Source organism: Astyanax mexicanus, chromosome 2 (assembly GCF_023375975.1).
Source record: "Astyanax mexicanus isolate ESR-SI-001 chromosome 2, AstMex3_surface, whole genome shotgun sequence".
Lineage (NCBI taxonomy): Eukaryota > Metazoa > Chordata > Actinopteri > Characiformes > Acestrorhamphidae > Astyanax > Astyanax mexicanus.
Window position 1 is genome coordinate 37847525 of NC_064409.1, and position 21774 is coordinate 37869298.

Genomic DNA, 21774 nt, shown 5'->3' on the forward strand with positions numbered 1-21774 from the left:
ACTCTTGTTATAATATATTTTGGGTGGTGGACCACATTCAACCTAGAACTGTGTGTTTGGTAAAGGTAGAATATGTACAAATACACAAGGGATCATCTATTACACCTGGTGTTTAAGTTACTCAACATAATAATTCATCTTCTCTATTCCTCTGTGTGTGATGACACAATGATAGCTTGTGTTCACAAAGCCTTGAGTGACCCTTTAATCCTGCAGTGTTCATCAAAGGCATGTGGTCATTCTCAAGAGCCTGGATGGAGCAAGTTCCACTGCTGACCTCGTGCCCATAAATAGAGTGTTCCTCAAGAGGATGGGCTGGTTCAGCCTGGAGGCCCAACTCTGAAATCCACAGACTGCCAACCTGCCCAGGCTTAAGAGATTTGCCTTGAAGAACAAATGCATGCTTATTTGGCACAGAAGATCTTTAGAAGAGATTCAGAAGCTTCTTTGCACCCTCTGCTCTCGATGTCTGGTCTTGTCTGAAACATCCTTTTTATTGTGATTTGAAAGTTTGATGTTGATCCACAGCTAATCAGTTCTGCTAATATTTGTACTGAGGCTCTAAACTACAGATCAGGCAAGACATTTAACTAGTTGGAGTCCCTGTCCCTGTGTTGATGTATTTGGAATTATTATAACTATTTGCTTTTTTTTCATATAATTTCATATAACTATAAACTAGGTAAATAATAATTAAAATAATTGACAGAGCCTGGTGATGCATTAGCAGATTTATTTTGCAATATAGCACAGCAATATTTACTATTGAGTTCAGAAGGTAGATTATGTACACATACTACATACTGGAATGATAGCATTGTAACTTCTTATTAAACATTCAGTCATGCTAACCAAACTTCAATACTTGTCCTCCTACCGTCTGTCTAGAACTTGCGTGAGTCAGGAGGGTGGTGCAGCGCTCCACTGCAGAGCGCTGCTTGCTCAAACAAATTCCATGAAAGAGTACTAAGAAGAAATTCTACAACCTAGTCATAAGTATGCTGATACAGAACATCTAGTCCAGCCTGATAAGTTTAGAAAAAAGCTCTGGACTGGTCCAGGTTGGTGGATATTTATAAATGGTGCTAGAATCTATTTGATGTTAATATCATTTGTATTTATTAAATACATGTGAAAATGTTTTAAAACAATGTGCAATTGTTTAAAGTATATTTTACATTAAAAGAAATGTGTGCCTGTTCCCTGTGCCCACTGGTTTAAAAACCAAAATGGTATAAGTTGTGCTCAAAAATTGCTGAAACATAGGCTCTAGTGTGAGTGAGCAACCACACACACAGTCTGATATGCAGGCATTGGTCAAAGGCCTACTGTAGGGTGTCTCAGATCACATAATACAACTAATCTGAGTGTTTAATTCACTCTTATGTGTGATAATATATATATTTTTTAAGTGTATTGTGCAGTAAATGATCACACAGTGTTCACACTAACTGTAACGTTATTCTCCTCTTTCCTCTGCGGAACTAAAGCGTGTGTGCTGTGCTTTACTCCGGGCGGTGAAAGTGCAGCACTGTGTGTGTGTGCGCGCGCGCGTTGTGACCGTAAGCCGGTTTAAGTCGAGCCTGCCCACTTCATATCTCCCCCTTTATATCAGAGAATCACTGCGCACCGCTAGAGGGAGCCCGCGAGGGAGCTTTTTATGAACGGGGTGAATGGAGCTAAACTGCTAAAAGCACACATTAAAAAATAGTGTCTAATACTCGGTCTGAGAAATGTATTTAATTTTAGAAAGCGGATTAAAGTGCTTTATTAAACAATAAATAAAACGTACCTGTATGCTTTCATTTTTGTACTGCAAATGATTTTAGAGCAGCTGCAAAGCTAGCATTAATGCTAATGTGAGCTGATGCTGGGTTAGAGTTTAGACTGGGCCCAAAACATCCAGCCCGACTTGGCCCGATCCGACCTGCCCCATGAACTGTCATTATGAGCCCGAAACCGAATTAAACCCAAAATTTGGTGAGTAGAGTATTAAAGCAGAGCTTTTTAAAAACCATTTTTTTCTGGCTGTTTAAATTAGTAAAATCTGTTCAGAATGGTCTTAATTAACACTGCAACACTGAAGAAGCATGGACCTATTATTTAACAAAAAATATATATTGTTAAGTTTGTTAAGAACCGACATCCCCATGTACTCTAATATAATTAAGAATGTTTTAGAATTTAAAATACTTTCTGAACAACTGCACACTCATTAAACTGAAGTAGATTAAGAACAATAATATAATTTACAATGACTTTTACTCTGCTGTAACATAATGACCAATGTTTAAGAATATAAAACACTTTCTGAACAAAATTTTTTTAAGCATATAACCTGTGTGCAAAACACATAAAACAGCAATAAGGCTACGAGGAGCTCATATGTGTGCAGTTCTCACTGCGCAGTTCCAGAGCTGCATGCTTAAAACATTCTAACTTGTACAACATTTTTTAAAATCACATTTTGATTTGTTGTTTACTATATAGTGATTATCACGCCATAGGTTTATATAGAAAAAAAATATCATTAAAAAACAGAGCCGGGTCTAAGCTTTAGGAGTTACAGCCAAAGCTTAAAAGGTTTAAAAGGCTTAAAAGGTTTATAAGGTTTATAAGTTTAAAAGGTTTATAACTTTAAAAGCTCTTAAAACATTTGATACTTACACATTTCTCAGTAATAAAATAATTTAACATTTATAAAAGCTGGTTTTGCACAAATGCTCCATATGAACACATTCATTTTGGGCTCACTGGAGAGCGCCCCCTGGTGGCTGACAGCCCCTCTACAGGTGGTTAAGTGCGTGTTCTGCTCTGTATTAGAGAGTCTCTGCTGAGTCTGAGCGGAAAGGAGGCCCATGTGGAGGAGCGGCGGCTCGAGCCTGCGGGGACAGAGTGACTCGGTGTGAGTGAGCGGTCGGTCTGAGTGGAGGGAGCGCCATGCTGAAGGAGGCTCTGGAGGCCCAGAACACGGCGGTGTTCTCCGCCATCACCGGTGAGAGACTCCGGCAGGAGGACACGGCTGACTGACCGGTATCACCCCGCGTTAGCCTGTTAGCTAAAGCGCTGCTGAGAGCGGCGGCACTGAACCCGGCGCGGCGGCGGCGGCTCACAGACGCACAACCCGCCGCCTTCAGAGCCTGACTTCCACCACTGACACCACCGACACGGCTCTGATACTCACACACAGATAACTGACCGACGCGCGCTCTATAACTCCTGAAACAGCGGCCTGTTCAGTAATACAGAGAGAGAGAGAGATACAGCGCAGCCCAGATTAACCCTCCTCCTCCCCGCGTGGTGCCTATATTACAGAGTTAACCAGCGGTTAGGTTCGAGTGTGTGAACAATAAAAGGTCACATAAAAATAAAGTCGCTCAGTGTTAACTAACAGTATAAACACAGTTCATTCATGTAAGTGAGTGTGTTAGCTAGGTTAGCTAACTGGATAAAAGTGAGGAGAGGTCGCCGGCCTGCAGCTCACAGCTGCGATTTTTTACTCCTACTGTTATAAAAATGGTTCAGCAACAAAACCACAGTTCAAAAACCCATTAACTTTAACTGTAGTCCACTGGTTAAACCATGTTTGATGTTCAGTCCAGATTTTGCTGTTATGATTTTCTGCTAGAGCTAAAGGCTAATGTAATATTCGACTATCAACTCAAAGCCTTCAACTAACTTTTTCTTTCCGTTAACTGTTAGTTACTTAGCATGTAAACCCCTGAGCTTCAGTCTAAAAGTGAAAAAGCTAACGTTTTTTAATCTGACACATTTACATAGTTTAAAATCTGGTGATAAATCTACCAAAGTTAGTTTTATATAGAGAGATAATTTAATATATGTCCAATGTTACAAAATGGCCAAATGAATAAATGCTGAGATTTCAGTAAAGTCCAGTCAATACAGCATTAGAGATATGAGTAGGCCTTTTCACGATAACTGTAATTCTGTGGACAATATATGGTCCCAGAAATAATTATGATGGATGAAAGTCATGTTAAGCTCATTTAATGCCTTCAATATAATCATAATTTAATTACATGCTTTCAGAGAGCAATACAGTTTCAATTATTAAGAATATATATTAGTTGGATTGTGTTTATATAAAAAACATATTGGCTGGATTTTCTCAGCTTCATGAGGTAGAGTCACCTGGAATGGTTTCAGTTAACACCTGTGCTGAACTTGTCGAGTGTTAATCACCTATTTCTTGTCCTCTTAATGTGTTTGAGAGCATCAGTTGTAAAGTGGTAGAGTTGGTGAATATAGTGAATAGCTTTATTTGAGTAATGTTCTCATGCATATTATGGAAAGAACTACTCAACTGAGTAAACAAAAAGTACTTTAAGAAATAGTCAGTCAATTAAGTAATTTCTACGAACTTTGAAAGTATCCTCAAGTTCAGTTAGGAACACCAACGTTATGATGAAACTGGCTCTCATTAGGACCACCCCAGGAAAGGACGACTAAGAGTTACCTTTGTTGATCCACCTGTACATGGACCATAATGAGGTAGAATTAAAACACTAAACTATGGTTGTCTAATCTTATCGTAAAAAAATTTAGGTGGCTGCAGCATTTAATTTTAATCAGGTATTCTTTTTTCTGAACAAAGTTTAAATAAAACACAGCAAACATGCCAGTTTTTTTGTGAAGAAGACTGGATGCCCAGGTTGCTCTAAGCAGAGCAGAGTTTTAATCCAGTAGGCGATGTTTAAAACATGACTTTCTTCTCTCTGTCAGCATCTATACAGGTTCAGGTGGAACCGGTGGGCCGTTGGTTCGAAGCGTTTCTGAAGCGTAGGATTCGAAATGTGTCCGCATCCTTCCAGGAGCTGGAGGAGGAGGAGGAGTTATCAGAAGAAGAGGAAGATGAGGAGTTGCAGCTGGAGGAATATCCTTTGCTGAAAACACTGGACCCCAAAGACTGGAAGGTGCTGCCATACATACCTGTCAGATAGCATGTTAAAGGAGCAAAGTTTTAACATCTTTTTGAGTTATTGATTGTATGTTGTGACCTCAGAATGAGTGCTCAGTGTTTTGTAGTAAAATGGTAATAACAGCTTTTGTAATGCTGATGTAACTGATGGCTGTTATAGGCAAAGTGCAGTGTTCTTACTGTATACTGTAACATTTTGACCAATCACAGTAAAGGATCAGCATTTCTGTGGCTGTTTTCTAGTCAATATTCAGTAAAGTTCAGACGTGTATAATGTTTCACTTTTTTCATTCAGAATCAAGATCACTATGCTGTCCTGGGTTTAGCTCATGTGAGATACAAGGCAACTCAGAAACAGATCAAAGCTGCTCGTAAGTGTTCCTCATTCTCTTTATAGTGAACTGCTCAACATTAATTTAAAATAATTTAAAGGTCAAAGCAGGTGTATTTGTGTTTTACCAGCACAAGTGATGTTTGGTTATTAGTCTTTCTGATGCATTTTTGTTCTGTGCAGATAAAGCCATGGTGCTGAAACATCATCCAGACAAAAGGAAAGCAGCAGGCGAGCAGATTGTGAAGGGAGACAACGATTATTTCACCTGTATAACAAAAGGTTCGGACTCCATGTGCTAGTCTAAAAGTGGCACTGTAACTCTATGTACACCTAGTCACTATCATTCTTAAATGTCAGAATTATTAATATGTATGAATTAGACCAAACCACATAAATACATTTACCCAAGACACCTTTAAAACAGATGAAAACTAATCTGATCATTCAAGCACTTCGGGAGGTAATCCGAGATGCCTTTGAGCCACGTTATAGCAGTGTAAACCACGACGCATATATTCAACAACCAAAGCTCCTCCCTGTTAAATTAACATCATATCAGTTCAGATGGTGTATTAGCTTCTACACATTATAGCAATATAGTAAAAATATTGTACATCCGTATTTTACAGACCTTTTCACTGTATTATTACTATCGCAATATTTTTAAAAACTGATATTCAAATAATCTCCCAAACTTGACATTTGCCAGATTTTTTTTTACATTATGTTAAGCTATCAGTTGTCTTTTATATTGTATTAAATTTTATAATTAATAAACCCTTATAAATGCTTAAAAAATATTAAAATTAATTCATTTTACATTGCCTTCCACTGAAAATTAGGAAGGATATTTTAGGAAGGATTATATTACTTGTAGTGAAACATGCAGTTGCTTAGTGTTCTTAAAGAACTGACATTATCCACATTAATTTTCATATATATATCAACAAAAGTGATCATTAAATGATACAGTATTGCCATATTCTCCACCCTTGTTTTAAATATGGGCTTGTTTTATATTTCAGCAATAGAGATTCTGTCTGATCCTGTGAAGCGGAGAGCGTTTGACAGTGTGGACCCCACCTTTGAGAACGCCGTGCCGTCTAAAGCTGAGGGAAAAGAGAATTTCTTTGAGGTCTTTGCTCCTGTGTTTGAGCGGAATGCTAGGTAGGAGTTCCTTCATTTCTTTGTGAACAGACTGTTGTGAGAACATGAGTGATTAACAAAACTAACTGTGCCGTGTGTTTTTAACAACAGGTGGTCTACTAAGAAACACGTCCCTAAGCTTGGATCCATGGAGGCGTCATTTGAGGACGTGGATAATTTCTATTCTTTTTGGTGAGTTTTAAACAAAAACTGACTGACAAGTGTGTTCTAATATTCCATTTTTTAGCACTGACCTGCTAATGCCACTCTTAGATGAGCTTTTCTCTGTATAATGAGTACAGATAATACCGTATAATAAAGAGGTTGGAGGGCTTTTGTTGACAGTGTGTGGTAAAGCCAGTAGTGATTTTAGTTATGATATTAGTGGGCTGTAGAAGAGAATGTTCTTTTAAATGAGTGTACCTCACTTGACATGTCCTCTTGAATAATGGCATGATGTTAAATATGCAAATGCTAAATTGAAGGAGTACATGATGGGTGGCGTGTCTGTATGATTCACAGATAAGGAGCAGGGCATGTTCCCAGATTTGCAGAGCAAATACACTGGTGGTCAGAAAGAACTGGGTTGCGTTTTTTAATGTTTACCTTAATGATTTATGGGAAACAGCATGATTTTAAGAGAATAGTCTTAAAATTCAGAACAGGAAAGAAATCTCACCCACAAATCATGACCTCACCTGAACTGTCTTTATTTTTGTGTACCCTTCAAATTTAGCCACACCAGCTGCTAAAGCTCATTTTGTGACCATATGTACATCTGTAAAATGCATTTTGGCTGTTATTATATAAGCAATTAATAAAAGCTGAGTCTCCATACATTCTAAAGTTTCATATTAGGCAATTTAACTCTGATCAATTAACAACACATTAAATTGATATTGTTATTTAATTGCTCTTTTTTTTTTCTTCAAAGGTACAACTTTGACTCATGGAGAGAATTTTCATATTTGGATGAAGAGGAGAAAGAAAAAGCAGAATGGTAAATAGTTCAAGTCTCTCAAACTTTGACCCAACACAATAACATCATCCATTAACATTATGTAATCCTTTTTGCTGATTTATTATTATTATTATTATTTTATTTATTACTTATTTATTTTTTACCCAGTCGAGATGAAAGAAGATGGATAGAGAAGCAGAACCGAGCATCTCGAGCCCAGAGGAAGAAGGAGGAGATGAATAGGATACGAACACTCGTAGGTAAGAGCAGTACAGCAGTCTGTGGTAATCAGCTGAGAATGATGAACCCTGATTTTATTACATTTTTATTGCTGTTTCATTTTTGTGATGATGGGTTGTAGACACTGCGTACAGCTGTGACCCGAGGATAAAGAAATTTAAAGAGGAGGAGAAGGCCAGGAAAGAATCTGAGAAGAAGGCCAGGGCTGAGGCCAAGAAGAAAGAGCAGGAGGACAAGGAGCGGGTAAGTTGAAACTGTGGTGATGCAGGGCTGTCCAGACCTCAAAAACATTTCAAAAGAGGGTTAAGATTCCGTATGAGTAAAATTGTTTTAGAAACTTTGTGGACTATGTAAAAGAAAAAACAATCCCACTGTATTTTTTTTTTTGTTTCGCTTTGCAATGTTAGTGTTGGCATTTATTTTGTAATAGGGAACTATGCCTATATTTATATCAGGTTATATCAAGTTGAAAGATATTTCTTTAATGTTGATAAACATTTTTTTTCCTTAAAGAATGTGATGTACCACTAGGACTGTAAATTACGGGTAGTGTTGACTTTGTTTTTGCTTAGTTTTGTTTCATTTGAAATGATGATATGTTATGTTATGAAATCCAGGTAAATGTTGATGCTCTGTCTTTCCTCACTACAGGCTCGGCAGGCAGAGCTCGACGCAGCTCGGTTGGCTCGAGAAAAGGAGGAAGAGGAGGCCAAGCAGGCAGCCCAGCTGGCCAAGAAAGAGAAGGATGCTCAAAAAAAAGCAATCAAAAAAGAGAAACAGAAACTCAGGACAACATGCAAGGTTTTCCTCTTTTAGCTACTAAAGACTCATGATGGAAACTGATGGTTTCATGATTTGTTCATTAACCCTTTTTCGTTCTTTCAGAACTGTAATTACTTTGTGGATAGCGAGGCGGAGACTGTGAAGATGATGGAGGATGTTGAGAAGTTGTGTGATCGATTAGAACTCGTCAGGTATTGAGGCTCTTTCCTCGCGTTGTACAGTGTTGTGTGTACTAGTGGTTCAGCGGATCACAATACTCATGAATCCATATGAGACTCAAAACTTAAATTAATATAACTGTAGATGTGAGGCCATGCTCAGTGTTTACAGACTGTAGCAGTTTTATCCACATGCTTTATTCACATGATAGAAAGCTGCATAGTCTGTATGGTTTCACTGCAGCTCTGCATCCAGATTGAGGGAATTATTCTTGTACAAAGCAGCAGCGGCAATAAAAATAAAAATTCACATTTCTATTGCTATTAATCCTTAGTTCAAATGCATCCTGAACTGTGGGGATCGATCTATACACATCATAGATTGTGTAATCCATTACATCACTAGTTTGCGCTGTGAATTAAGTAGAAGCAGGTGAGTTACCCCTCCTTTCAATGTTGAAGCTAATTGATTGTTTTATTTTGTCTTTTCTAGGTTACAAAACCTAAATGAGGCTTTAGCATCAAGCAACAAGGAGGAGAGTAGATCTGCCATAGAGAAGCAGGTAAGCATAGAAAAGGTGGAATCAAGCACTCTGGGTAGACTCCTTTGTAGTTCAAAACTTAGAACTCTAGATTTACCCATCCAATCTAGTTGATTGGGATTTGTCCATATCGTAATGTGTTTTTGGTATTGCTTGTTTTCAGTTCCAATCTCTGACTTGCTGTTTATCTGTGTTTCAGGTGCAGGAAGTGAATGCTCAGATACAGCGTGAGCGGGAGGCTGAGCTAAAGGCCCATCAGTCAGCCCGTAGCTTAGATCAGGCCAGCACTGGCACTGGGGGAGGCAAAGGCTGGAATGAGGAGGATCTGCAGCTGCTTATCAAAGCGGTCAACCTGTTTCCTGCTGGAACCAATGCCAGGTCAGCCACTTAGATACGTACATACACGATAGAGATAGAACATTCAGTGATTTTGATGGCATGATTGGCTGATTGTCAATATCGATTGAGAGTGGGGTTAGATGCCACGTTTACCTTTCTAAGCAGACTTGGTAATGTGTCATTGTGCAGAACTTCTGTAATTGTCTGCATTGTCTTTCATGATTAAATGATTTAATTAAACTCCTACATCCAGCTTAATGAGTTGGTGAACCTCCATACTGAACTGCACTTTTAAGCTAAAGATGTTGGTGTTTGTTAGCTCTGCTGTGTTCTGATACTTACTCACTGTACTAAGTTAAGTAATGTACACTCAAGAGGGATGTCCAGTTAGTGGTGTCAAGTCTGTACTCTTCTTCCACAAGGCACACTAGTTTTATATATTCTACAAACATGTGAGTTCAGATGTGGTAAAATCATTCAAGTTAACTTCTACGCTGGCTTTTAATATGGTTCTGTAGCTATGAATTAGTTCTATATTGCCATCTAGTAGTTGAATGTGGAACTGCAGCATCCTGTGACCTTGTGCAATGCTGCAGCAGCTTAAAAATAATGTGGCTAAATTATCTGCCCTCCATGTTCCTGGTAACTGCCCAATACCTAGCCGTTTAATCCTTCTATCTAACACACACAAAAAACTAACAAGTCACAAAACACATCATAGTTCAACAGTAATAGCTGTAGCATCTTACTGTGTGCTGTGCTCCATGTCCTGCAGATGGGAAGTGATTGCCAACTACATGAACATGCACTCAAGCAGTGGAATTAAAAGAACCGCCAAAGACGTCATTAACAAAGCTAAGACTCTACAGAAACTAGGTGAGTTCAGGGCTGGGTGAGTTGTTTTGATGCTTTACATTTAGGAACAGCAGAATTTTATCTGACATGCTCTCATCCTTGTTCCCAGACCCTCACCAAAAGGATGAAGTTAACAAGAAAGCCTTTGAGAAGTTTAAGAAGGAGCATGCAGCTGTTCCTCCAACTGTAGACAATGCTGTGCCTTCAGAACGGTTTGATGGTGAGTTGTGTTCGTGTTCTTTTGTTTTATTTCATATTTTATCATTTCTAGTGGTTCAATCATCATGAAATTATGACACAACATAAGGAACATCTGCTAGATTTAAATAGTCAAAAAGTGTTAAGCCTTTATAAATGTCTATGTAGGTTTGAGAGTTATCATGAAAAATACTTTTCCATGCTCCTTGTTCTGATTTCAAATGTAACAAAAGTCAAAAAATCTGTTACATGAATAATGTAATAGTTCAATAAATTCACTGTTGGTTAGGAAACATTCTACTATGATTTAAAAAAATACATACATTTGGCTAATGTAGAACAGCTGTGAGCAATATCACCTGGTACAGCAGAACTGGTCAACTATTCAAAAGCCATATTTGTGACATGTAGACAATGAAGAGAATTTATTCTCTACTTCTAGACCAAATTTATAGCATTGTAACGGAAACGCACCATAAAGTTTGCTCAAAAAAGGTGGAGCCAGACCAAATGTTAAATAAAAATATATAATTATAACTGTACTGACATTTCCTTCTTCTTGTGCTTCTCCTCTTATTAGTCTCTGACTCCACTCCCTGGACAACAGAAGAGCAAAAGCTGTTAGAACAGGCCCTGAAGACCTACCCGGTCAACACTCCTGAGAGGTGGGACAAGATCGCAGCCGCTGTGCCTGGACGTTCCAAGAAAGATTGTATGAAAAGATACAAAGTAAGCACACTTTCAACTCTAACCTTAAACAAAATGTATTTGAAATATTTAAGGAGTTGTTTAATTGTCTTGTGCCCAAGATGAATGTGATCTAGATGACAATTTAATATTAATATAGATCACAGTAGAAAATATATTTTAGTAACTGATGATTTTTAAATTTAGAAATACATTGTGATCTCATTTTTGCCATATCGCCCAGCATTTCTGTAATTTTAATACACCATTTTGAAGGAAAGGTTCTGTAATGACATTCAATTAACCATGAGTGGTTTTGATATCTGATGTTTGCTTCTTTAACTGCAAGTGGAATGGAAGATGCCAAGCTAGTATTGCTAACAATGGAGAGATTTCACCAACATGCACCCAAAACCACTTTTACATCAATATGTGGAATATATTATTTCACTCATTGGAGTCCAGTAGCACTACAAAGCATGTCATTTCAGAATTCAGCTGTTTGCTGAATCATTTTATTTAAAATTGTTTACATGGGTCTCTAAGACTATTTGGGGTCAAATAGATTAAGAATTAGACATGCATTTATGGAGGAGATGGAAAAGGACTGAGTCCAGTGTTAGAAATGCAGCTCCCATTATACACTAATGAAGCACATGAAATGCCAAATGTCTTCTACAGTGTGTCTTGGCTGATTGGCCCCCCAAAAAAAACAAACCATTATTTAGCCCAGATGCTGTCAATCTATTCCTTTTAACTGATTCTGAACCATATGTTTGTCTTTCTCTGTTCAACACAGGAACTCGTGGAGATGATTAAGGCTAAGAAGGCTGCCCAGGAGCAAGTTGCTACTAGGAGTAAAAAATGACAAAAATAATTGCAAGAAGCAACCCACATGCACACACGGCTCCATTTTCTTTTAACGTTATTGTGTTGGTCTTTATTTTATAATAAAATTAAAGGAAAATGCACAGACTACATAAATACTTGGATGTGAATTTACAGGCAGTGTGAAGTTGTTTTTGTTTCTCTCAGGTTCTCAACCAGTTCATCCCACTTTTGATTCGGTTGTAGTTTGGAAGCTGCTCGATGGGTCCTGAAACACAAAGAGACACATTACTGACTTAGATTGAAATCATATATATAAAAAAAGGTCAGCACCAATTACTAAATCTGATCAATATTTGATAGTTCATTATTCTCTAGAAAGCAAAATACTTTAGGCAACACTGGGCTACAATGTTAATTTGTACATTCAGTTCATTTTACTGCTTTTGTAACCCGATACAAATAAATATTACATATCTGTAGTGCTATACTCCATATTTTCACATTTTAGAAATACCTCACCTTGAACACATAAATAACAAAAGATAAGGGCACAGCATCAGATTCTCTTATCAGTGCATCCCTGCATAAAACTAGTCCTGACACTTATAGCAGCCACGACAATAAAAACAAAACAATATAGATTCACTGTTATAGTTCAGACAACCATAATGATAAACACTACAAATACACAGGTAAGACCCAGACAACCACTTGGTCACAGCAAACACCTTGCATAAGCCAAAAAAACTGCCTGGAACCACAGAACCTGCACAACTAAATGCTACATCACCTGATATGAAAAAACTAATCAGGCCTATGCATTAATATCTTTGGATACATAATGTTAGGTTGAAACTACACAACTTGGTCATCAGATCGCTGTACCTTTCACACTACACGACTCATTAGCGATCCAGTTTGGGTGTTCACAGTAAGCATGTCACCAAGTGACCGCTGCGTAAATGCTGATTTGTCTTCGACCTGAGGATTTTGTGGGTAATTGCCAAAAAAAGTATGTGACCTAATAAATTTGGGCTAAAACTGCAAAGTGTGAACCTACTGGTGAATGATCTTCACATACTTGAGCACAGCTGTTTTTATATACTGAATTTTACTGACTGTCAGACAATTATTTTTCCTTGTGTTAAATAAACGAGAATACAGTAAAAATGCATCCAAAAAAATTGCACAGACTATAATATTAGCTGGAACAAGAGTAAAACAGGATTCTATTCAAGGTGCTTTAGACCCACTTAATAAAGAGAGTTGTAGACGGTACATACCGACAGCTGCAATTGCTGGTGCTTTGTTGAAGATATATTTCATACACACTTCCTTGATGGTATTTGCATCTATGGCCTGTGGGAGTCAACAGACGTATAAGGGTTCAGGAGTTTAAATACAAACATTTTCTAAATAAATTTAATGGAAAAAGAATGATATTTTTGGGCAGAAGGTATATACAGTATATACAGAAGGTATATAAAGACCACTTAAAAATTAGTTTCTTTGATTTTACCAACTTGAAAACCTCTGGAATATAATCAAGAGGAAGATGGATGATCACAAGCCATCAAACCAAACTGAACTGCTTGCATTTTTGCACCAGGAGTGGCATAAATTTATCCAAAAGCAGTGTGTAAGACTGGTGGAGGAGAACATGCCAAGATGCATGACAACTGTGATTAAAAATCAGGGTTATTCCACCAAATATTGATTTCTGAACTTTCTGAATATTAACTTGTTTTCTTTGCATTATTTCTTGTTATTTCAGCCATTTCTCATTTTCTGCAAATAAATGCTCTAAATGAGACTATTTCTATTTGGAATTTGGGAGAAATGTTGTCCGTAGTTTATAAAATAAAACAACAATGTTCATTTTAATCAAACATAAACCTATAAATAAAAAAATCAGAGAACCTGATTCAAAAACTGAAGTGAACTAAACTAAATTTTTCCAGATCTGTATTTAGTACATTTACTCACATCTATCCTGGCTTCCAGCTCATGCAGTGGGATTCTGCGACTGTAGCACAGCATCTGTCTCCCAATGTCCTCACAGATGGGTGTAGAACCTGAAGGGTTGCCATTATACATAAGTCATACTGTACATTTCAATTAGCTTCCACAGCATTGTGGATACTTTCATGATCTTAACATCAGAGTTTCCGTATTTTTAAACAAATATTTACACTTACCATCCAGGTGAAGCAGCATATTGGTCTTCAGGAGGTTCTTTGCTCGTGCTACCTCGCTCTCTGTCACACTAGTGCACAGAGACATCCTGCAAACACAGATACGGCGTGGATTTAATTAATGCTGATTAGCTGAAAAACACAATACGAAACTGTTAACATTTTTGATCTAGTATATTTACTCCTGTGAACATCGTCTCGAATCGTAAGATAACTTGAGATTCGCACCCTTAATGTGGTCAATGCTTAAAATCCTTGCCTCTCCATTTGTATCTGGCAGTTGTTCTTTACACTGTTATCTTTATTTTACATTGACTTTCACTGAAAGTTAAGAACTATTGTAGATATGAGGTTTTTGCATGACTATCAAGGAATACTTTATTCACTATATTACCAAAAGTAGTAACTCATCTGCCTTCGGAAGAATATGGAAAACCTTCCATATGATATCCCATTCTTAATCTATAGGGTCTAATATGATATTAGCCCACCTTTAGCAGCTAGAACAGCTTCAACTCTTCTGGGAAGGCTTTCCACAAGGTTTAGGATGGAGCTGTTCAAAATATAAAACATTCCATGGGGCTCTCTATGAACTGTTCTTTAGCTGATCTGAAAGCCTTCAAGTTTGGAGGTCTGTAGTGATCGACTATGCAGAAAGTTTGCAATCTCTGCGCACTATGTGCCTCAGCATCTGCTGACACACCTCTGTTATTCTATGTGGTCCATCACTTTGTGGCTGAATTGAAGACGGCTACTGAAAGTTGACTTATTTAATAGTGAGGAAATCTTACAACTGGATAGGTGGCAGTGGAATTCACAGAGCTGAGAAATTCACTGAGCTCCTAGGAGTGACCCATTATTTCACTAATGTTTGTAGAAGCAGTCCACATACCTAGGTGCTTCGTTTTATACACTTGTTGCCGTGGAAGTGATTGAAACCCCTAAATCCAATGAAGTGGATGGGTGAGTGAATACATTTAGTGTACAATAAAGTGTACCTATCCATGGTCAGTGGTCCTCATTCACCAATATCTTTCTAAGACAGCTCCCAAATAAGAAAACACTGGTGAACATCAAGACTAACATTATTTCCCACTCACCATTCAAGCTGTGTAAAGTGCATCATCTCGTTGATGGTGCTGGGCTCACAGACGGTGTAGAGCCCCCACAGCCCTGTGTCAGTGTAGCAGGTGTTAAAGGACTGGAAGCTGTGGCACAGGTTCCCCTGACACGCCATCTGAGCCAGCTTACTGGACAGATTCTGAGGGACACAAACATCACAAAGCCATGTTTAAAACAATATCATAACTATCAGCTCAATAAAATCTATTAAATATAACAGCATGAGAATGACTTACCACACCACCACCAAAGGAGCGATCCCAGTTTCCAATCAGTGTGTTGGCCACCATAAGAGGGATGGTGTCAGGGTGAGACCAGCCCACTGCCTCCACAGCAATCGCTATGTGAGCCAGCGGCATCTTGTCATCTCTGACTCGGATCTGTTACGAATCAAACCCAGTTAAGCAAAGTTTACAAAAGGTCAATTTTGTGCATATTATGAGACAATAAAACAAGTTTCTCTTCTGTTAAATAAAAGGAGACAAAAGCTACAGTCAGGAAAATTTCACAATAGTATTTTTCTGTACCTCACTTCCTGTGAATCCGCAGGCAGGTAATGCAGGCGCTTCACCCTTGTATCTGGCTGGCAACTTTCCAAAGTGATATTTAGCCAAATCAATCAATTCATTGTGGGACACTCCTGAAATAAGAAATTCAAATTATTTAGCTTTTAGCTTTTCTTAGCACACAAACAACCAACCACACAGTGTTATTAAGAGAACTGGATGGAAGCTTACCCCCAGCTGCAGCCAGCACGATCCTTGGCCCCTTGTAGTGAGTTGTGATGTACTCCACAAGATCTGCTCTGTTTATTGTTCTATGAATAGGTTTAATACAACATATGAGAATTTTTATTTAAACACGAACGTCACAAAAAGGCACTGTCTACACATGTCGACTTGGTCTGTCACAATAAAAATTTTTGTGGACGATATATTATCCCAAAAAATTGGGATTGAAATAAACAATATTTGTCATTTTAAAACCATTTAAATTCCAATGACAAAATGATAATAGTATAGCATAACAAAGCAAATTATACTCTTTTTAATACAACAGTATTTTAAATAAACATAGTTTGTAAAATTTATCTCCTTATATATTTCTTCACCTACAGCAGTCCACACTGTTTGTATAGAGTCATTAAGCATGACTAGCTAAAATACTGTTCACTGTTATACATGTGAACAAACATTCAAATAAACACAAAAGACGATATCACGATTATCAATGTTGTCATGTTGTCATGTCCATTTATTGTACGATAAGTCGATAATGGAATTACTGTAACAGGCCTAATGTCAACATAATTTTAATAAATAAATAAAAAATACAATTAATACAATTCCATAACACTTTAAAGAAGAACTTCATTGTAAAATGGGTGTATTAAAGAATGATATAAAGTACTTAGATTTGTTGAATAGCTGGATCTCAGAAAGCTGTGGGAGAGCGAGGTGGGCTATTTAACAAAGGCAAGAACTTTTTATCACGTTTTAATTCACCCAAAGTCCATTTTTCACCAGAGTTCTCCTTTAATCCAGTCCCAAACACTTTTCCTACTACTGTAAGAGCAAATATATTCTGGGTAGCCAAACATACTTGATATTCTCTGCAGGGCCGAGAATGGTTCTTCCTAGTGCAGTCTCCTGATAGGCTGTGGCATGCAGGTAGTCAAATACAACTTCCTGTAGGTTGGTCTCCACTTCCTGCATCTCTCGAAGGATGACTCCACGCTCGCGCTCAATCTCAGCCTCTCCCAGTGTGCTGTTCTGGATAATATCCGCAAGAATCTCTACAGCTGAAACAAGAGGGAGATCATGGTTAAATTATTTTAAATGTGTGAATTCTTTAAAACTACTTGTAAGAGTTAAAATAATGTCTCTCTACAGAGTTTCTCTACATACCCCTGGGCAGGTCTTTAGAGAATGCTTTGGCATAATAGACTGTCTGCTCTCTGGAAGTGTAGGCGTTCAGATGAGCTCCCATGTTCTCGATCTCGAGCTCCAGATCTAGCTGAGAGCGCTTCTTTGTGCCCTGAGAATACAGACACAAAAACTGACACGTCAAACACTGGAATGGGTCTCCTCAGTCATAGATGGTGTTCCAGTTAAGATTTAAAGATAAAGAGATTATAATGCTTAACTCTGGGCTTCATCTCCAGGCCTCTGTTTGTGACCATGGACATTTTGACCAAGCAACCAAGTCAGACCTTACGAGGGCTGGAAATCAAAATTGGATACCAAAAAGGCACCATCCAAAATGTCTCGGTAATACAGAGTAAAGGTCTAAAAAATGTGCTGCCTGTTTTGATACTTTGAATGAATGCACATAAAGAGTGCAGAGAGTGTACACAGCACCCTGGCGCACACAAGCGGAGAGTTTGTGCAGAAATGGAGTGAGCAGGTTCGCGATAGGAAAATATTTTTAGTTTAAACACGAGTAATAATTTTTGTTCTTATTAAAGTGCCACAAACATGCTGTGTAATAATAATAATGATTGTTTTTTTTTTGGTTACAATATAGAAAAAGGTTTTGTTTATTGTAGTGCTATTTTCACTATTTTTGTGCTGTTTGTGGTGCTGTAGAATGTCACTTTCCTTGTGGTTTTAATGAGATGATCTCTTTATCTACCTTTTTTAAATTTAATTAGACTGAAACAAAGCCACCTGGAAAATATATTCAGCTCTGCCAACCAAAATTAATTTTACCTTAAAGGCCATGTGCTCCAGAAAATGGGCTGTTCCGTTGTTCCTTTCATTCTCATAACGACTCCCGGCATCAATCCACAGACCGACCTACAAACACTGATCATTAATAACAGGGTATCTGTAGGCAGGGGAAAATTCTATTGAGATTTTAATATCAATTAGAGGAAAATAAAACACTAAACATTTGATTCCTGTATTTTTCTAACAAACAAACATAATTGACAGTTTTACACAAACAAAAATAGAATTGTTTAGTACACTGAAAATAGGGTCCAGTGCAAAACTGAGGTTATCGGTTTATTATTAATTCTAAACTTTCCCATGTGTACAGTTAGTAATGAATTCAAGCTTCTATATGGAATTGGAAATTGCAAAGTGCAATACACAAAAATAAAACCAAATTATATACAGTACCAATCAAGTTCACACACATTTTCTTTTGATGTTTTTCTTTATTTCTTTATTTAATTTATTAATTTTCTACGTTGTAGATTAATATTAAAGACATGAAAAATATTAAGAGAACATTTTGTTGCAGAAATCAGAACAGAACTAAATGTATGGAATTGAATCAATTTAAATAAAGCATGTGTCTAGTTAAATGGTTGTAACAGATCGGTTGAGGCAAAAATACACTTTTAAATGAGCTACTTTTATCTCCAGCACTATCCCAGCACTCCTACATTCTATAATTGAGGCCAAATGAATGAACACACATTCACACTGCTGTAGTGATGCTCTTAGGCAGGGCTGTTTTAAGGCATTTGGGGGGCACAAGCAAAATGCAGCTCACCACATACCACCCCCAACCCCACTTCTAACGCTGTCAAAAATAGGTTAAAAATTTATAGCTTTACAATAAATAACAGCGGGTCAAGTGTAGTTGAAACAGCAAAGCAATGGTATAAAACACACTATAACCACCATCTTAACTGAAATTTTATATTGTTGTTTGACGAAGATTAAGGCATAATGTGCCGTGCCTCGTCTCTTTCGCAGTGCGCAGAACTGCGTTCAGGCAGAGAGCGGCTACAAATATAACAATATAAGTTCAGTTAAAAAAGCAAAAGATGAGTAAAATGTAAAATAAATCTGATTTTTTTCCCCCCCATATATATAGAATAAGTTTATCCTTTCTAGTGTTAGATAGTGAACGGCTGGTGTATATAGATACTGCTGAACATGTTCCAGTCTGGTTGTATGCTACTATCAGTAACCCGTGGAAGTGCAACAGACTCTCACACAGCTTGCCGTTGCATGCAATTCATAACCAGTCGTTGTCTGGGGGCCACTGGGGGCCACAGGCAATTCCTTGGTTTGCCTGTCCTGTTTTGCCTGCTCTCAGGATGGTCAGCATGTGTTATGTGTTAGAGACAGAGTGCTGTGAGGAACTTTACACTTATTTTAAAAGGTGTTTGACGCATAGCTACATCAGAACTGGGTTATTTCCGGTTAAAACTATCTGTAGGACGATCTGAAGCTCTGCTGACTCTCTCTGATTATTGCCTCCTCTGTGAAGATGATGATGATAATGATAATGATGATGAGACATTCACATTACCGTGCAGGTCGCGAGCCCGGAGTCTTCAGATGCCACTCTCAGTCCGTTATCGAGCGCTGTAACCTTCGTCTCCGGGACGTTTAGCGCCACTTCAGTCGCTGCTACCGCGGCCCGGTGTCGAGTAAACTGCGGGGAGACGAGTTAATTAATCCGTTAAAGCGCAGAGCTCAGTGGAGACCCGGTGTTCTGCAAAGTTGAGCTACCCATCCATTGGTGCTAATTAGCGGTCTTGCGCATGCGCTAAACTCGCAGTTTTACTGTTTTCATGAGTTTTTCCTGATAAATTAGTTTTTTTTTCTCGGGTGCATCATACAATCTGGACTTACTGTGATCGTTTGCTTGAGCGTTACAACCGTGTAAAAAAATATAATAATAGTAATATAGTAATAATAATTAATATTATATATATATATATATATATATATATATATATATATATATATATATATATATATATATATATATATATATATATAATCATACCGAGACTTCCACTGCCAGCATGTTTTAATATTTGGTATTTTACCTTTAAATATGCACTAGAGTAGCACAGATTGACAAGGTCGCTAAAACCGACAGAACACCGGTACAGAGTTGACCGCCTGGTGTTCTGTCGAGTTATGCTTCCCATCGATATGTGCTTCTTTACGGCACTGCCCATGTATTTTTACCTTTTTAAAAATTAAATACTACTGGGGTAGCACGTTTTGACAAGGTAGCACAACTCGACAGAACACCGCAGTCTCATAACCTCCCTGAGCCACTGCTGCTGCTGTGAGGGACAGTCCTCGCCTGTCATATCCTCAACCCCACAGCAGCTTTCTCTCTATACAGAGAACTTCACTACATGTGTAACTATAGTAAAGCTGTTTACCTGTGTGACTGAGCTCGTCCTGGACAGTAATTTCCTCACTAATTGTCCTCCGGCTGCTCCCACACGGTGCATAGACGCCGCCATGTTGTTTACACATGTGTGAACCAGTGACGGTTCGGTCGGAGCGATTCAGCTCTAAGAACCGACTCTTTGAACAGAAGGACGGGATCCGGCTCCTGATTGTGAGCCGATGTGTGGTGGCGAGTCTTCGCTGAGCGAGAGGGAGGAGTTATAAACACGCACAGCATAGTAGAGGAGAGGTAGCGGAGATTTACACAAACGTTTTAATGTAATTTAGATGTCTTTTTAGAGTCTTTGGTGTTTGTATTTTTATTTTATTTTAGCAGCACTCCCCACTAAACATTAGACGTCTTATGGACGTGCAGATCATGTCTATATTGCGTCGGTCGGTCCAAGACCAATTCTGTACGTCTACACGACGTGCAAACTAGGTCCGCTATTTGGACGTCTAACTATGACCCCACTTGGACGTCAATATGCAGTTAAACATTTGAACGTCGGACTAGGTCACTTTTTTGGACGTCATGGGGACGTCTAATACAGGTGCAGGAAATTAACATTATTTAAGAATATATTTATTTTTAAATGTATGTCAAAATTGTTGTTATCAATATTGTTAATCACTATGAATATAGATTATTTATGATTAAGCATCATTTATTTCTAATTATTTATTTGAGTATTATATTTTTTATCTATTTAATTAATTAACGAATGTATGTATTTATTTACGTATGTTTTTATTTTTATTTGGAAATGCAATTTATGTGGAAAATTGTTAAGTTGATTTCAACCAGTCAACGCCACTCTGATTTGCTGAGACCGCACGTCATCATAAACTCCACTCTGATATGCCGAGGCAAAACACGCTAAACATTTTTTGGCTGCTGCAGTAGCTCAGCTCAGCTCAGCTCATTCAGTTCGGCTCGCTCAGCTCCGCTCCGCTCCGGACCGGACTCAGCTGCCAAGCTATAAGGTAAGACGATATGTATAATAAGTTAATGTATTTGTAGTGTTAGTTGTTTTAGCTCTGTGGTCTTAACCTGAACCTGCTGGCGTTGCCTCTCTTCCCAGGCAGTTAGCTAACTAGCTAGCTAGCTAACGATAGCTAAACAGTGGCCATAGTTAAAATGGAATTGGAATTACTTTTGAGAACGACCGTAATGCAAATAATATTTACTGTAACCGAAGCTTTAACGTAGAAGCATTGTCCGGTCATTAAGTCAATGCACTAACCAGAGCTAGGCTGATAAGCCAATCTAAGCTAAATCAAAGAA

At 38.0% G+C, this 21774-nt stretch overlaps 2 protein-coding genes across 2 annotated transcripts; one reads left to right on the top strand and one right to left on the bottom strand.

Moving 5' to 3' along the window:
- The first annotated feature begins 2834 nt into the window (after positions 1 to 2834).
- On the top strand, positions 2835 to 12184 carry dnajc2 (DnaJ (Hsp40) homolog, subfamily C, member 2). Its single transcript, XM_007233681.4, has 17 exons — positions 2835 to 2995; positions 4744 to 4934; positions 5235 to 5310; positions 5454 to 5552; positions 6299 to 6440; positions 6531 to 6611; positions 7354 to 7419; positions 7549 to 7640; positions 7742 to 7863; positions 8272 to 8421; positions 8506 to 8594; positions 9055 to 9124; positions 9303 to 9481; positions 10218 to 10318; positions 10407 to 10517; positions 11076 to 11224; positions 11982 to 12184. Exons 1-17 carry the CDS (start codon positions 2941 to 2943, stop codon positions 12048 to 12050), a joined length of 1842 nt encoding a protein of 613 aa, XP_007233743.2. The 5' UTR covers positions 2835 to 2940; the 3' UTR covers positions 12051 to 12184.
- Positions 12091 to 20629, bottom strand: pmpcb (peptidase, mitochondrial processing subunit beta). The gene is made up of 13 exons (XM_007233682.4): positions 20477 to 20629; positions 19603 to 19728; positions 18042 to 18128; positions 17238 to 17367; positions 16933 to 17131; positions 16068 to 16147; positions 15858 to 15970; positions 15567 to 15710; positions 15309 to 15469; positions 14212 to 14297; positions 14000 to 14088; positions 13297 to 13372; positions 12091 to 12278 (listed from the first exon to the last, which is right to left on the bottom strand). The coding sequence occupies exons 1-13, from the start codon at positions 20558 to 20560 to the stop codon at positions 12214 to 12216; spliced, it is 1440 nt and encodes a 479-aa protein (XP_007233744.2). The 5' UTR covers positions 20561 to 20629; the 3' UTR covers positions 12091 to 12213.
- Between the last annotated feature and the right edge of the window lie 1145 nt (positions 20630 to 21774).

Bases quoted from the DNA above. Each gene is read 5' to 3' on its own strand.
- dnajc2 (XM_007233681.4), top strand. From the start codon at position 2,941: ATGCTGAAGGAGGCTCTGGAGGCCCAGAACACGGCGGTGTTCTCCGCC. The intron at 6,612-7,353 runs GTGAGTTTTAAA...TTTTCTTCAAAG, and splicing joins GATAATTTCTATTCTTTTTG to GTACAACTTTGACTCATGGA. The intron at 8,422-8,505 runs GTTTTCCTCTTT...TCGTTCTTTCAG, and splicing joins AACTCAGGACAACATGCAAG to AACTGTAATTACTTTGTGGA.
- pmpcb (XM_007233682.4), bottom strand. From the start codon at position 20,560: ATGGCGGCGTCTATGCACCGTGTGGGAGCAGCCGGAGGACAATTAGTG. The intron at 19,729-20,476 runs GTAAACAGCTTT...GTCTCCCCGCAG, and splicing joins GGACGAGCTCAGTCACACAG to TTTACTCGACACCGGGCCGC. The intron at 17,132-17,237 runs GTATGTAGAGAA...CTCTTGTTTCAG, and splicing joins CTCTAAAGACCTGCCCAGGG to CTGTAGAGATTCTTGCGGAT.